This window comes from Borostomias antarcticus (assembly GCF_949987555.1).
Source record: "Borostomias antarcticus genome assembly, chromosome: 22".
Taxonomy (NCBI): domain Eukaryota; kingdom Metazoa; phylum Chordata; class Actinopteri; order Stomiiformes; family Stomiidae; genus Borostomias; species Borostomias antarcticus.
This window is the reverse complement of record NC_140255.1, coordinates 18,677,435-18,694,866: the sequence shown is the minus strand read 5'-3', so window position 1 is coordinate 18,694,866 and position 17,432 is coordinate 18,677,435. Positions and strand designations below refer to the sequence as shown.

Sequence of the window (17,432 nt, the reverse complement as noted above, 5' to 3'; positions counted from 1 at the left end):
TAGAGGTAACCTAGCTATTAGCTATACTAGTTGAGAGTAGAGGTAGCCTAGCTAGTAGCTATACTAGTTGAGAGTAGAGGTAGCCTAGCTATTAGCTATACTAGTTGAGAGTATAGGTAACCTAGCTATTAGCTATACTAGTTGAGAGTAGAGGTAGCCTAGCTATTAGCTATACTAGTTGAGAGTAGAGGTAGCCTAGCTATTAGCTTTACTAGTTGAGAGTAGAGGTAGCCTAGCTATTAGCTATACTAGTTGAGAGTAGAGGTAGCCTAGCTAGTAGCTATACTAGTTGAGAGTAGAGGTAGCCTAGCTATTAGCTATACTAGTTGAGAGTAGAGGTAGCCTAGCTATTAGCTATACTAGTTGAGAGTAGAGGTAGCCTAGCTATTAGCTATACTAGTTGAGAGTAGAGGTAGCCTAGCTATTAGCTATACTAGTTGAGAGTAGAGGTAGCCTAGCTATTAGCTATACTAGTTGAGAGTAGAGGTAGCCTAGCTATTAGCTATACTAGTTGAGAGTAAAGGTAGCCTAGCTCTTAGCTATACTAGTTGAGAGTAGAGGTAACCTAGCTATTAGCTATACTAGTTGAGAGTAGAGGTAACCTAGCTATTAGCTATACTAGTTGAGAGTAGAGGTAGGCTAGCTATTAGCTCTACTAGTTGAGAGTTGAGGTAGCCTAGCTATTAGCTATACTAGTTGAGAGTAGAGGTAGCCTAGCTATTAGCTATACTAGTTGAGAGTAGAGGTAACCTAGCTATTAGCTCTACTAGTTGAGAGTAGAGGTAGCCTAGCTATTAGCTATACTAGTTGAGAGTAGAGGTAGCCTAGCTATTAGCTATACTAGTTGAGAGTAGAGGTAGCCTAGCTATTAGCTATACTAGTTGAGAGTAGAGGTAGCCTAGCTATTAGCTATACTAGTTGAGAGTAGAGGTAACCTAGCTATTAGCTATACTAGTTGAGAGTAGAGGTAGCCTAGCTAGCTATACTAGTTGAGAGTAGAGGTAGCCTAGCTATTAGCTATACTAGTTGAGAGTAGAGGTAGCCTAGCTATTAGCTATACTAGTTGAGAGTAGAGGTAGCCTAGCTATTAGCTATACTAGTTGAGAGTAGAGGTAACCTAGCTATTAGCTATACTAGTTGAGAGTAGAGGTAGCCTAGCTATTAGCTATACTAGTTGAGAGTTGAGGTAGCCTAGCTATTAGCTATACTAGTTGAGAGTAGCGGTAGCCTAGCTATTAGCTATACTAGTTGAGAGTAGAGGTAGCCTAGCTATTAGCTATACTAGTTGAGAGAGTTCCTTCGCGGGCTGAACGGATCAAACCAACGTCGTTGTGTTGTGTTTGCACTGTTAAAAAAAACAATTAGGACCTTTGGGGAACTAATGAAAGGCCTTCTCTGGACATGTAGTTGGATAGTTCTATTAATACAACCATGGATAGTTCTGACAATGTATTTTTGAACACCGTTTTCGGCTGATTTGTAGTGAAGTGATTCATGTCGACTGGATTCAGTTGAACACGCTGGTAACTATGCGAGCTTCTTCAGGAGATGAGTGGCTCTGGGTCGAGGAAGGAAACACGTCGCTTTCACAAAACCGTTGAGGAGGATCGACCCGTGGAAGTATTAGGCTACATGGATCGATCATATTGATCATAGGCTACAGGGATTGATCATATTGATCATAGGCTACATGGATTGATAACCGTTTGCTGGACCGATGACGTAAGGATTTGGTCATTTTATTACCCGGCATGCATTTCAATTTGCAATTCATACAATAAACTCGCAAATCTGACATTTTGTAAAGTTAACTGACCGTTCAAATGAAACTACTTTGTATGTAACACAGCATTTCAAAAATATGTAATTAATTTGATGGTTTTATTTGAGTTATGGTTCAGATTTTGTCAAATTAATGAGATTACTACCAACCGTGACCGTGGGTCCTATCTGACGTAGCTGGTATATATATAAACTGAGCGCATCGAAGGAGTACAGGTCAGTCATCATATACATAGTAATGTGCAGCCCGGACCTCTCCAGACCACAGGCTGAACCGCTGCCCTAGAGCTTCAGGGGAGCGGCATGCCGACAAGGGAACCCCTACTCTAACAGAGCGTCAAGAAGCTTAATAAGCCTAGGAGCGACCCCGGACCGGACCGGGAACGGACCGGAACGGGAGCTCCTGTGGTTAAGATGGCCGAGAGCCACTGGAGAACCCGGCTGTACATTGTGTGGATGAATTGACCTATTGTTTTCACAATCATCATTTAAATTACGCGATTGTTTCACAATGAAAAGTGCTATATAAACAAAAATGAAATATTTATTCTAATTATTATTTGGCTTTCTTTTGCGCTCCCTTCCGTGCTGAATCTGGTACGAGGTTGCTTAGCAACGATAAACATTGCGGGTGAACTATTTTGTCAAAATTAGTGACACTAAACTTGATTTTCTTGATGCTTTTTAGTGACGGTATAAACCCGTTGTCGGTTATAAAAGCAATAACACATGTTATCTGCGTGTTTTTCGTCGCTTATTGGGCTCTCTGGGAAGAAACCCTTGCCAACTCTGCACATAAAGGCCGGGACCATGCTGCACATTAGGGGTCAAGGACACTTCCGCACGCAGCCGGGATCGAACCGGCGACCTTCCGATTCCCAACCGGCCGCTCTACCTCCTGACTAACGTGCCAACCTTTTTTTGTTGCTTGCCTACAAATTGTCAATAATTTCATTAAAGTGTCATAAAATGTCACCGTCAACCTGAAAAGGTGAGCGTAATGGCATAATAAATACATAGCCTACATTTAGGCTGTATAAAGCACTTTTCAAGACAATCTCAAAGTGCTGGAAACGGTTTATCTTGTCTCATACACCGACACCTAGAATCCAACAGCACAGGTTGCTCAATCAATATTAGGGATGTTGTGTCCGAGTAGTGCAATGGGAAGTGTGATTGTTCCATATCCATAGCCTACATGCAGACAGGGAGACAGACGGCCAGAATCAAAATACTGAGGGATTTTGGAAATACATCCGCATTTCAGCCTATTCTCACGCTCACACCTCACAATTCTCACGCGGATACCTGACCAACCCATAGCAGTTCATAATACATCCATCCATGACGGGACACTCATTTAGAAATTACTTTAAGGAACGCTATTCTCGCCTCCCAGTCGTCCTCTGTGTTCTCAGATCTACCTAGCGAGGAGAGAGAGTGGTTAAGTGAAAAAATCTCACTCCAAACCTTTGGCATTATTTTAGGAAAAGTGACCCTTACCCTTACCAGCTCAATCACCCTTACCAGCTCAATCACCCTTACCAGCTCAATCACCCTTACCAGCTCAATCACCCTTACCAGCTCAATCACCCTTACCAGCTCAATCAACCTTACCAGCTCAATCACCCTTACCAGCTCAATCCAGTAACACTAGTGGCTAGCTAACTAGCTCTACGTGAGGGTAACGTTAGCTAGCTAGTTAGCTAATATTAGCCGATTTGCGCTAACGTTACCAGGATGGACGTTTAGAGTAATAAAATACGGCGGATATAATAATAGAAAGAAAACATCGAAATACTGTTGATAATACCCGTTAGCTCGTGACATTTCTTAGAGGTAGCCTAGCTATTAGCTATACTAGTTGAGAGTAGAGGTAGCCTAGCTATTAGCTATACTAGTTGAGAGTAGAGGTAGCCTAGCTATTAGCTATACTAGTTGAGAGTAGAGGTAGCCTAGCTATTAGCTATACTAGTTGAGAGTAGAGGTAGCCTAGCTATTAGCTATACTAGTTGAGAGTAGAGGTAGCCTAGCTATTAGCTATACTAGTTGAGAGTAGAGGTAACCTAGCTATTAGCTATACTAGTTGAGAGTAGAGGTAGCCTAGCTATTAGCTATACTAGTTGAGAGTAGAGGTAGCCTAGCTATTAGCTATACTAGTTGAGAGTAGAGGTAACCTAGCTATTAGCTATACTAGTTGAGAGTAGAGGTAGCCTAGCTATTAGCTATACTAGTTGAGAGTAGAGGTAGCCTAGCTATTAGCTATACTAGTTGAGAGAGTTCCTTCGCGGGCTGAACGGATCAAACCAACGTCGTTGTGTTGTTTGCACTGTTAAAAAAAACAATTAGGACCTTTGGGGAACTAATGAAAGGCCTTCTCTGGACATGTAGTTGGATAGTTCTATTAATACATCCATGGATAGTTCTGACAATGTATTTTTGAACACCGTTTTCGGCTGATTTGTAGTGAAGTGATTCATGTCGACTGGATTGAGTTCAACACGCTGGTAACTATGCGAGCTTCTTCAGGAGATGAGTGGCTCTGGGTCGAGGAAGGAAACACGTCGCTTTCACAAAACCGTTGAGGAGGATCGACCCGTGGATGTATTAGGCTACATGGATCGATCATATTGATCATATTGATCATAGGCTACATGGATTGATAACCGTTTGCTGGACTGATGACGTAAGGATTTGGTCATTTTATTAACCGGCATGCATTTCAATGTTCAATTCATACAATAAACTCGTAAATCTGACATTTTGTAAAGTTAACTGACCGTTCAAATGAAACTACTTTGTATGTAACACAGCATTTCAAAAATATGTAATTAATTTGATGGTTTTATTTGAGTTATGGTTCAGATTTTGTCAAATTAATGAGATTACTACCAACCGTGACCGTGGGTCCTATCTGACGTAGCTGGTATATATATAAACTGAGCGCAGGGAAGTAGTACAGGTCAGTCATCATATACATAGTAATGTGCAGCCCGGACCTCTCCAGACCACAGGCTGAACCGCTGCCCTAGAGCTTCAGGGGAGCGGCATGCCGACAAGGGAACCCCTACTCTAACAGAGCGTCAAGAAGCTTAATAAGCCTAGGAGCGACCCCGGACCGGACCGGGAACGGACCGGAACGGGAGCTCCTGTGGTTAAGATGGCCGAGAGCCACTGGAGAACCCGGCTGTACATTGTGTGGATGATTTGACCTATTGTTTTCACAATCATCATTTAAATTACGCGTAGCCTAGCTATTAGCTATACTAGTTGAGAGTAGAGGTAGCCTAGCTATTAGCTATACTAGTTGAGAGTAGAGGTAGCCTATCTATTAGCTATACTAGTTGAGAGTAGAGGTAGCCTAGCTATTAGCTATACTAGTTGAGAGTAGAGGTAACCTAGCTATTAGCTATACTAGTTGAGAGTAGAGGTAGCCTAGCTATTAGCTATACTAGTTGAGAGTAGAGGTAGCCTAGCTATTAGCTATACTAGTTGAGAGTAGAGGTAACCTAGCTATTAGCTATACTAGTTGAGAGTAGAGGTAGCCTAGCTATTAGCTATACTAGTTGAGAGTAGAGGTAGCCTAGCTATTAGCTATACTAGTTGAGAGTAGAGGTAGCCTAGCTATTAGCTATACTAGTTGAGAGTAGAGGTAGCCTAGCTATTAGCTATACTAGTTGAGAGTAGAGGTAGCCTAGCTATGAGCTATACTAGTTGAGAGTAGAGGTAGCCTAGCTATTAGCTATACTAGTTGAGAGTAGAGGTAGCCTAGCTATTAGCTGTACTAGTTGAGAGAGTTCCTTCGCGGGCTGAACGGATCAAACCAACGTCGTTGTGTTGTGTTTGCACTGTTAAAAAAAACAATTAGGACCTTTGGGGAACTAATGAAAGGCCTTCTCTGGATATGTAGTTGGATAGTTCTATTAATACAACCATGGATAGTTCTGACAATGTATTTTTGAACACCGTTTTCGGCTGATTTGTAGTGAAGTGATTCATGTCGACTGGATTGAGTTCAACACGCTGGTAACTATGCGAGCTTCTTCAGGAGATGAGTGGCTCTGGGTCGAGGAAGGAAACACGTCGCTTTCACAAAACCGTTGAGGAGGATCGACCCGTGGATGTATTAGGCTACATGGATCGATCATATTGATCATAGGCTACATGGATCGATCATATTGATCATATTGATCATATTGATCATAGGCTACATGGATTGATAACCGTTTGCTGGACTGATGACGTAAGGATTTGGTCATTTTATTAACCGGCATGCATTTCAATGTTCAATTCATACAATAAACTCGTAAATCTGACATTTTGTAAAGTTAACTGACCGTTCAAATGAAACTACTTTGTATGTAACACAGCATTTCAAAAATATGTAATTAATTTGATGGTTTTATTTGAGTTATGGTTCAGATTTTGTCAAATTAATGAGATTACTATCAACCGTGACCGTGGGTCCTATCTGACGTAGCTGGTATATATATAAACTGAGCGCAGGGAAGTAGTACAGGTCAGTCATCATATACATACTAATGTGCAGCCCGGACCTCTCCAGACCACAGGCTGAACCGCTGCCCTAGAGCTTCAGGGGAGCGGCATGCCGACAAGGGAACCCCTACTCTAACAGAGCGTCAAGAAGCTTAATAAGCCTAGGAGCGACCCCGGACCGGACCGGGAACGGACCGGAACGGGAGCTCCTGTGGTTAAGATGGCCGAGAGCCACTGGAGAACCCGGCTGTACATTGTGTGGATGATTTGACCTATTGTTTTTCAGAATCATCATTTAAATTACGCGATTGTTTCACAATGAAAAGTGCTATATAAACAAAAATGTTTATTATAATTATTATTTGGCTTTCTTTTGCGCTCCCTCCCGTGCTGAATCTGGTACGAGGTTGCTTAGCAACGATAAACATTGATTTTCTTGATGCTTTTTAGTGACGGTATAAACCCGTTGTCGGTTATAAAAGCAATAACACATGTTATCTGCGTGTTTTTCGTAGCCTATTGGGCTCTCTGGGAGGAAACCCTTGCCAACTCCGCACAGAAAGGCCGGGACCATGCTGCACATGAGGGGTGAAGGACACTTCCGCACGCAGCCGGGATCGAACCGGCGACCTTCCGATTCCCAACCGGCCGCTCTACCTCCTGACTAACGTGCCAACCTTTTTTTGTTGTTTGCCTACAAATTGTCAATAATTTCATTAAGGTGTCATAAAATGTCACCTGTCAACCTGAAAAGGTGAGCGTAATGGCATAATAAATACATAGCCATTTAGGCTGTATAAAGAAAGATATAAAGACAATCTCAAAGTGTCTTGAAAAGCCTTTCAGTTTCTTTTCTGATTCCTCTCTGTAGTTAACAGATTGTTAAATAAATGTTGATTATCCTTCATTATCAGCCGTATCAAAGTACAGCTTGGCTACAAGCAGTATATTTCTGTCAGTAGATGGCAGTATTCACTCTTCCAGAACAGATACAAACATAATTGAATGATATGTCAATAAAGCGTGATATATGACTAAATTAATTACATATTTTTGAAATGCTGTGTTACATACAAAGTAGTTTCATTTGAACGGTCAGTTAACTTTACAAAATGTCACATGTTTATGGAGTTTATGGCGATTTATGGTATAAATTGAACATTGAAATGCATGCCGGGTAATAAAAAGTCCTTACGTCATCATCATCATCATCGATCCCATGTATGCCTACAGTGGCGTGCACAGACATTTTGGGGGGCAGGTGCTCATTGAAAAATGAAGGCACCTTGCACGGTGGGGGGGGGGGGGGGGGTTCTGACAGATAATTTGTATTTTGATTGTCGCGCGAGTTGTTGACGGGGGGGGGCGTGACACTTGGTTAAGATTACTACATAATACTAAATATTCATCTTAAGTATACTGATAGCTTCACATGCTGTACCAACAACACATTCTACTGACATTAGTCGTGTGGTGGTCATCATTACATTAAATCCATTAATTGATTATGACTAGAGTCTAGCTTGTTAAGCAGGTGGGCAGTCGGCTAATTTAGGCTCAGCTGTTTGGCGCTGTATGACACTTACTTCATAACAGAGACAAATAAATGCAAGTTATAGTTTGGCAACTGAGGCTTAGGGGGCAAACAATACACACGTTTGGTTTATGTGTTACCTGGCTGGTTAGCTGTCATCACTCGGGCTCTCTGGATGGGGAAAGGGCAGTGGAGAAGAAGCGCGCCTCCGTTTGTGTCGCTTTTCGCGTTTACCGTTGACAACGGAAGAGAGGGAGGGGAGGGGCACGGGTGTGCCGCGGGGGGGCGTGTGTGTGCGGGGGGGGGGGGTGGGGGGGCTGGCAAAATTACAACGCATTTTGGGGCATTATTATTACACGCTTTTAATCAAGAATTGATCGATGTCACCATGGGCCACATACAGTAGGCCTACACTTTAAAAAAATAAAAATAAAATAAATAACTTTCAAAAGGGCACTTGCCTTGTCCAGAGGGCAAAGGGCAGGTGCTCTAGCACCACCATGTGTCTATCTGTGCACGTCCCTGATACTGTATATGGTCTTACCTGCTCGATGGCCTGCTCGTAGTGTTGGAAGTTGTCGATCTCCCTCCTGGACCTCTCGCTCAGCTGATCAAAGATCTGCTTCCTCCAGACGGCGGTCTGCGCCGGGCTGATGGACAGACTCATGTTCTGGACCGACGCCGCCAGAGCTGTGGGATGGGTAGAGGGGGGGGCGGGGCACGAGAGAGTACAAAACCTTTATTGATAGCTCGCCGCGGCGTAAACACCCGAGACGCCGGTGGCGCCTGTTTATCGGGTTCTGCCTCGGTCGTGACTCAACTGGAAGGGTTGGAGGCGGAGCCGAACCAGTGAGGCTGGGCGTGGCCGTCCACGGAGCAGCCCCCGCCGCTGATCCACGCCCAGACGGGGTGCTCGTCGGCGCCGTACGGCTCCTCCAGCGCCAGGCTGTAGGTGGCCACCGAGGACAGGCTGCTGGTCTCCGCCGCGTCCCCGGCGAGCCCCGCCCCGCCCGCCGCCGGACCCCCGGCGCCCATGACCAGGGGGGTCTGCGCCTCCTCCAGGTCCACGTTGCTCCACTGGGGGCCTCCGGGCCGCTGGCTGGGTGAGAGGGCGGGAGGGGGGCGGTGCGGCTGGGCCTCGCCATCCCCGAGGTCGGGCTCCTCCTCGGGGATGGGCGGATCGTCCGGCCCCGCCTCCTCCGCCCCCCGCCTCGCCTGGCGGTCGGCGACCAGCTCGGATATGAAGCTGTCGCTTGTGACCTTGGGGATGCGGGGTTTGGGGGCGTCGCCCGGGGGAGGAGGAGAGGGTGGGAGGGGCTCCGGCGTGGGGCAGGTGATGACGCAGCCCTCGCCCTCGGCGGCGGCCCTCTCGGAGTCCGAGTCGACATCGCTCGTCACCGACTGGGCCGTCACCTCGCCACTGAAGAAGCAGCCCGCACTGCAACAGAGAGAGAGCAGGGGTGAGTGTTTAGTGTTGAGGGTTAAGTGTTGAGAGTGTGTGTGTGTGTGTGTGTGTGTACCTGTGCAGACTGGTGGCGCTGGCGCTGGAGTGTGAGCGGTCCGAGTCTCGGGGAACGTTGATGGCCTTCCAGGCTTTCCCACTCAGCTCTCTGGAGGTCACGCCCTGACGGTAGAACACCACCCGGTCCTCACAGCTGATACCCCACACCTGCACACAAACACACACACACACACACACAAACAAACACACACATGCGCACGCATGCGCACACACGCACACACACACACACTCTTTACAATTTATTTATGTCCACATAGAGGAAATTACAGAAGTACACCCCCCGGTCACACACACACACACACAAACACACACACACACACGCACGCACGCACGCATGCACACACACACACACACACACACACACACACACAACAACCCACAATGGGTTACAGTACATGGGTTTGAAAATAGGACTTTCTTTCTGTTCAGATACATTCCCTTCTCTGAAAGGTTTAAGGACAGGAAGTGAGATTTAGACAGGAAGTTAGGAAGCAGTAGTGGTTTGAGGAGGTGAAAGCCATCTAACACAGTGGCATGACCTCTGACCTGGTCGTTGAGGCCGACATTGATCGTGACCATCTCCCCCACCATGCAGATCCAACCAGAGCCACAGGGATTGTGGGAGTTCACCCCTCGCCTGAACCACACCTGGGGGAGAGGGAGAGAGAGAGAGAGGGAGAGAGGGAGGGAGAGAGAGAGAGAGAGAGAGGGAGGGAGAGAGAGAGAGGGAGGGAGAGAGGGAGAGAGAGAGAGGGAGGGAGAGAGAGAGAGAGAGAGAGAGAGAGGGAGGGAGAGAGAGAGAGAGAGAGACTTCAGATAAATGCTAATTCTGATACTCTCATAGAGAAGGAGAGGTGGAGGTGACGGTCTGTAAGGATTGTGCTGTAATGCCTCCAAGCGCTTTCACACCAGAAAGCCCCTGGTACTTGTCTTCTAGAACTCTCTATTCCCTAGAACTCCCCAGGTAGATCGCGTTGAGACAGTGGGGTAGAGCCCCCCCCCCCCCCCCCCACCACACACACACACACACACACACGCAGAGAAGACAAGAGACTCGCCTGCATTATAGCCTGATATATCTATATGCGAGTATATACAGTATATCAAGGCAGTTGCGAGAGAGAGAAAATAACTAATTCTCGGATTTCTGTCAATGAGAATTTTTTTTCCAGCAGATGTCTCAGTTACAACAAAATTGAACTAGGAAAGCAGTTTCGTTTCGTAACAAATGTTTTCCATCAAATGTCTTAGTTACAACAATATTGAATTAGGAAAGCAGTTTAGTGTGTGGGAGTTATTTCATTTTAGAAAATCAATTTGATTGCTAAACACAGAAGCTTTTTTGCGCAGTGAATTTAAACATGGCGCCGTTGAAATAAAACTAGTAGAGGCTCCCTACTCAGCCAATCAGAAATGTTCAGCGTTGTCACCCCACCCGCAAAGTAATGTCCCCCGGCAAGAGTACTACCTCGCGAGCGGGGTTGGAAATCCCCCGTGAACCTGGCATAGACCCTGGCCCCTTTGGTGTGAACACGGCGAGTTACCCCCAAAGGACCCTAGTTCAGAGGGAAAGGTACGGTGGCGTAAAAGAGCTATCTGTTTACATCTGGACTCTGTGAGGACTGTGTTTACATCTGGACTCTGTGAGGACTGTGTTTACATCTGGACTCTGTGAGGACTGTGTTTACATCTGGACTCTCTGTGTAAGGACTGTGTTTACATCTGGACTCTGTGAGGACTGTGTTTACATCTGGACTCTGTGTAAGGACTGTGTTTACATCTGGACTCTGTGAGGACTGTGTTTACATCTGGACTCTGTGAGGACTGTGTTTACATCTGGACTCTGTGAGGACTGTGTTTACATCTGGACTCTGTAAGGACTGGGTTGTAATGTCTGTGTTTACATGCAAGTTTGTTCCCCTACCTTGTTGTCCTTGGTGATGGCCCAGACCACATTGACCCCCACCGCTACGTGGATGGCTCCCACCTCCGGACTGGGGGGGTCAACCACCACCCAGGAGGCCCCTGTGGGAGGGGGGTGTTAAGCAACAACGTCAGGCTATCATAGTAACGATGGTTAAGTTATCTCTTATCCCTTATCTCTAGTATAAGCGCACGCACACACACACACACACACACACACCTTTGGGGCAGTCCCTGGTGATGCCCTCGCGGACCAGCAGCTGTCCCTCCCAGAGCACGGCCCAGACCAGGTCACCAGGACCACAGCTGATCTGGACCACTTCCCCGGGCAGAGACACCTCCTCCCAGACCGTCCCCTCGGGACTGTGGTGCTGGATACCCTCCCGGAACCACACCTGGACACACACACACACACACACACACACACATAGACAGACAGGCAAACATGCACACACACACACACACACATACACACACAGACGCACGCACACACACATAGATAGACAGAGACACACAAACACATGCACCACACACACACACACAGACACACACACACACACACACACACACACACACAGAGGGAGGAGGATGTTGAGAACTACAGTGTGATGTTAATATAGTAAGACAATAGAGCATTTCATGACTTTGCCCTGAGGTGGGAGTTGTATGTATGTATGATGTGTGTATATGTGTGTGTGTGTGTGTGTGTATGTGTGTGTGTGTGTATGTGTGTTTATATATGTGTGTGTTTGTGTGTGTGTGTGTATGTGTGTGTGTGTGTGTGTGTGTGTGTATATATATATGTGTGTGTGTGTGTGTGTGTGTGTGTGTACCACCTTGCCCTGCAGAGACACGGCCCACAGAGACAGCCTTCCCCGGACCTCCTCGTTGATCTCCCAGCCCCCACAGCTGATGTCGTTGAAGGGGTCTGGCAACTGGGACGACCACAGCTTTGTCGGGATCTGTCAACACACACACACACACACACACACACACACACACACACACACACACACACACACACACACACACACACGCAGGTGAACACACAGAAAGCCGGTGAACAAACAACCATACAGAGCAGGTGAACACACTTAGAGTACAGTGTGTGCTCCGTGTATCCACACCGAGTAGGTCTACTCATACACACACACACACCGTTAGTTACACACACAGATATACAAATAAACACATATACAGAGTGTTAACAGGCAGAAAACACACACACACACACACACACACGCACACACTCCGCTCACCCACCTTGGCCCAGACGTCCCTGGACTTGTACCTCCGGTAGCGGATCCACCGCCGGCGACGGACACACGAGTTCCACTTCTTGTCTTTGGTGTAGGTGGCGGGGAAGTCCATGGCGTAGGTCCACCCCTGCGGAGACGCGGACACGGGGGACAGACGTCACACACCGGCCTGTCCTCGCGGAGGACGGGTCCCCCGCGACACACGGTACGAGAGAGACAAGCGCGGGCGGAGAGGGGGTATGGATGGAGGGAGAGATGGAGGGAAAGAGAGAGAGACGAAAGGAGAGAGAAGACGACGGCGGAGACGGACGCTCACCTCTTTCTCCGTGGGTTCTCCTCCGAAATTCTCGTCCACGAACCAGTCGGCCTCCCACTCCCAGTGGGCTGACGGGAGATGGAAGCCCTCCATCGGCCGGCTCTCCAGGCCTGTGACATCACTCCACTGCCAGCGGTCGCTCGGCAACAGGCGGTCGGAGAAGCCGTCCACGGGGTTCCATCGCTGGGAGAGAGACGCATGCACACACACACACACACACTTGAATATGAGTAGTTTTGTAAACCTGTCCTACCTGTTCTTTCTGTTTGTTTGATGTGTAGACCTGTGTGTTGTCTGTAATGTAGGTCTGCCTAGTGTGTGTGTGTGTTTGTGTGCGTGCGCTTGCTCCAGCCCTGCCTGGTTCTCGTAGGTGTCCTCCTGGTATCGTATGGGCAGGTCACTGGCGTGGACGTTGAGGTAGAGGTGTTGGTCGCAGGCGATGCCCCAGCAGCACTGCTGCACGGCCGTCACCCTCTTGAACTCCAGCTGCGTGTCCCGGCACTGCTCCCACTGCTGCCCCCCGGTGGACAGGCTGTACACGCGGCCGAACACGTCCACCGCCCACAGCAGCGAGACAGGCATGGCTAGGCCTGGAAGGGGGGTGGGGTCGGGTGGGGGTCGAGGATAAGCAAGGAAACATCGGTGATTGGGTGTCGTGTTCTACTGGCAGTATGAGCTCAAATCTTGACCATAAAGGGCTACGCACACCTAATCCTAGTAGACAGGTGCATTAGGAGGTCATGTCCACACGCCAGAAGAGAGATGATTCCCACACACTTGTCAGGCTTTTACCTGGCGAAGGTCTTTGACCGAAACGTTGTTTAATAAAGTTTGTTGAAAGGACAGGGACAGTGTGCGGGAATCATCATGTCCTCTGTTCTCCTGCAGTAAGTGAAACTGCTGATGGACACGGTGAAACCTTCAACACTGACTGAGGTAAGGGCGAAGCTCATTCTCCCTGAAGAACAAGGCCTGCTGAATGGACAACAAAATCAGTTGAACAGAGAATACTCCTGATGAGGAGGGCTGGTCTGACCACAGTGTCGGGAGTCAGCAGAGTCAGACAGACTGCTGACCTCTCCCTCGCGGATGGCCTGGACTCATCTCTCCTCCGAGGCAGCCAGCAGTGCAACACGGCTCCCACTACCAGGCAGTTACAGTAGAGCTTCTGAAAGCTCAGATTACAGTAGTACATACCGCATCAGAACAACCATCTGGCCTATATTGATCAGTGGTACTATTTCCTTGAAGGTTACACACAGGCGTAATCAGCATGGGACACTGAGTGAGCCAGCTTCGTTGTTATTATATTATGGAAATTTTAAGCTGGATCATGCCGCGATGATACAACGATAACCTAGTTACAGTAAAGACCACGGTGCTTTGTATCCAGGCTCTACTTCTCAGGTGCAGCAGGCCACGGGGTCACGTAACACAATGACGTTATTCATGGGTTTCAAATGTAGTCCTAGACCTGCCATGTTTAGGACCAACACAGGTGTTTCAAATGAATGAATTAGTTCTACTGTATAGGATTCTATGCAGTAGAGCCAATCAGATACATTGAAACACCTGTGTTGGTCCCCAATAGGGCAGGTCTAGGACTACATTTGAAACCCATGAATACCGACCTGTTTTATGATGATTACTGAATGAGTTAACTATAAACCCCTATTAGACATCATAGACTATGAATTACGCGCGTCACCGTGTAAATGATGCACTCTTTATGGCCTATTTCGCCTACCCAGAGATGGCCTCAGTGTTGTAGACTACCTTGCCTTGCCGACGACCCCCGAGTTTCATTCGATCATGGTAATTGCGTAACCTAAGCCAACCCGGGAGTGATGCTCTAAAGACGGACGCATCTCCCCCACCGTCACAAGCCCATCCCTGTTCCCCTGCCTGGAACTGCCCACTGAGCAAAGACACGTCTAAAAGACGTCTTTTAGATGTCTTTTTTGTCTTTTTCGGACGTCCAAATACATCCAATTAGGAGCCAGAATGAATGTGTTTTTTTTTAGACGTTCAGATATTGAACCCGTTCTGCACGTCCACAGACGTCTTAGAGGGGTCCAAGCCAGACGTGTGAATATTGAGGGGTCCAGCAGACGAACACGGGGTTCAGGACCGTCGGACGTTATTAAGACATGATCTGAACGTCTCCCTGACGTTGCGTGTTTGCTGGGTGAACATCGAATTTATTAAAATAATTCCTACAACTACTACAAATTGCTCAGGAAGTGGGCATCGCAAATGCATGATCTTTGTTATTGTAACGAGCTGCGCAACGTGGATGAATGAGTCCCCTTAACCTACTAAACAGGAATCCATATGGAAACAAAACCGTGCACTCACTAGTATACTATTAGTAAATATTAGAACAGCTGTCAGCGGTTCCATTGCAATATTGCAGGTGCCCTGTGTGTCTAGTGATCTAGTTAGGATACGTTGTTGTCAACCTAAAACAAGGTTATAACGCGGTAATGACCTGTCCAGTGACGTCTCTATGTAGTCTACACCAGGCTTTAACCAGCTGGAAGATTATTAGACAACAGACTACAGTAAAACAAGCTGAACTGTAGCTCAGGGATAGCTAGGCTACTTACCGTGTGTCGACTCTCACAGAGTGAATGCTAGTGGTGGTTCTCCTTCGCAGTAATTCATTCAGTCGAGATTGAATGGACCGTAAAAGCAGGATGGTTTGATCCAGTGGATCTATTTACATCCTTATCCTAATTCCAAACAGGAAGTCGCGGTGTTTCATAAATTCTGATTGGCTGCTGGTTTTGCCCTCGCCAGGTGCTGCGACTCCTCTCTTGTCCATTAGGGGTCGCTCTTGATTTGATGTTGAGTAAACTTGAGGGTTTTGCAACACAGCCTACTGTGATAATTGAATTAGGCCTTCTTCAATAGCCTACTGTTCTTCATGTTATTAAGAGATAAACAGATAAACAAGTAGCCTATTGTATTGAGACAATGTGTTTAAAGCGGAGCTATTCAATTGGCAGCCTGGTCAAACAAACAAATAAAAATAACCGAAGTGTATAATTTTGGTATGCCACTTTGCCACTAGCTTTGATGGATTCGGTACCCCCACAGAAGTGATGAGATTTGTGAAGGATGCTTTCCTTTGTGAGAATGTTGCAGGAGAGTTCCCATTCAAAGCAAAGGAGCTGGTAAAGTCACTGAATGAGGCATCTTTACAACTTGAACTCAAGACATTCAGTCATCGGATGACCTGCGACAGTCATTCCAGCAGGTTATGAAAAATCCGGGACTCATGAAGTCAGGCATGAGAAATCCCCCTCATTCAAGGGGTCTTGTGCTTTTTATCCTCACAGGTTTGGCTCATCTTACACATGCGGTCGTCATTCTCACATGAATTCCATTAAAACCCATCCCTCACTGCAGTATCTGCACCATGTGGTGGTGCCTTTTAGCGCCTCTCACTCTCACCACCCATTAGCCCATTTCAAGACAGTATGGAGACCATCAACAGTCTCTTGTACACCTGACTCACACCTAGCTATTTTAGCTATAGCTAACTAACCTACATCTATTTCGTTCCATCTGTAACTTACACATGGTAATGGACACAAAATAAATCATTGAACTATCTTATAAAAATGTATTTTGCATAGTTGGCCACAGAAGATGTTATCAGCTTGCCAATTATCTGTATAACGTACAGGTGTCTGTGGATATTGATAGGACATTTCTCTCCAAAGTTGTTTCAGAACAGTGTGATTTTTCCTATCTCTTCTGTGTTTTAGCATCTTCTCTCGGTTCAGGTTCTGACCTCTGACATGAACCTGCAGCAGTGATCTACCAAGCCAGCCAATCAGCTGCTGCACAGCCCAGGGGCGCAGGAAGGGCTTGTCGCAGGCGGAGAACGAGGCCCAGAGATGGTGTGTGTGTGTGTGTGTGTGTGTGTGTGTGTGTGTGTGCACTCCTTTGTGGTGTTATGGAAATTGCCACCCTAGTGATGAAATATCTCTCACTGGTTCAATTCATTCCCAAGACAGACTTCAATACAACACATGTAAAAGCATGTAAAGTTTGCAAATCGATGTTTCACTCAAAGTACATGGGTCCAGTCCATCTCCATAGGTAGCCCTGTCTCAGTTTTGCATCATGTAACATGTTTGACCTGTATGTTGAGTTCAATCCATCATATTGTCACAGCTCTTAAATAACACAGTAGAGCAGGTATGGGATTGTGACATGTGACTAATGGAACTGGGATTCATGAGAAAGGTGGGCCTAATTTAGTTATACAGGTTCAATGCGAACATTTGCCCATTAAGGTTCTCTCTCTGGGACGTCATTATCAAAGTTCAGGATTTCTTCATTCCTTTAAAAAATGTCGGCTGAGTGTATCGTAGGCCTACATATGTTACATATGTGTGTCAATCATACTGATATGTTTTTCTAATTCTATTAAGTACCATACTTTGCTTTTGCACAGGCTGTGCACTAGACTACTGCAGTTACCTAAGTGGATTTGTACTGAGTACAATTATAAACGTCAGTGATATTCCCCACTGCCATTATTAAAGTATCTATCTATCTATCTATCTATCTATCTATCTATCT

The 17,432-nt window shown here is 46.6% G+C and overlaps 1 protein-coding gene across 1 annotated transcript in view; it reads right to left on the bottom strand.

The window, feature by feature from the left end:
• Positions 1-15,548, bottom strand: part of tecpr1a (tectonin beta-propeller repeat containing 1a) — a gene marked incomplete at its 3' end in the record, with an annotated part of 34,700 nt that extends 19,152 nt beyond the window's left edge. The window contains exons 1-11 of the mRNA XM_084456164.1: positions 15,443-15,548; positions 13,191-13,423; positions 12,834-13,016; positions 12,522-12,644; positions 12,095-12,220; positions 11,479-11,653; positions 11,260-11,360; positions 9,882-9,983; positions 9,334-9,482; positions 8,635-9,251; positions 8,358-8,503 (exon numbers count right to left, since the gene is read on the bottom strand). Coding sequence (XP_084312290.1) covers positions 8,358-8,503; positions 8,635-9,251; positions 9,334-9,482; positions 9,882-9,983; positions 11,260-11,360; positions 11,479-11,653; positions 12,095-12,220; positions 12,522-12,644; positions 12,834-13,016; positions 13,191-13,415 — 1,947 coding nt within the window. The 5' untranslated portion in view covers positions 13,416-13,423; positions 15,443-15,548. The remainder of the gene's footprint in view (positions 1-8,357; positions 8,504-8,634; positions 9,252-9,333; positions 9,483-9,881; positions 9,984-11,259; positions 11,361-11,478; positions 11,654-12,094; positions 12,221-12,521; positions 12,645-12,833; positions 13,017-13,190; positions 13,424-15,442) is intronic.
• Positions 15,549-17,432: the final 1,884 nt, after the last annotated feature.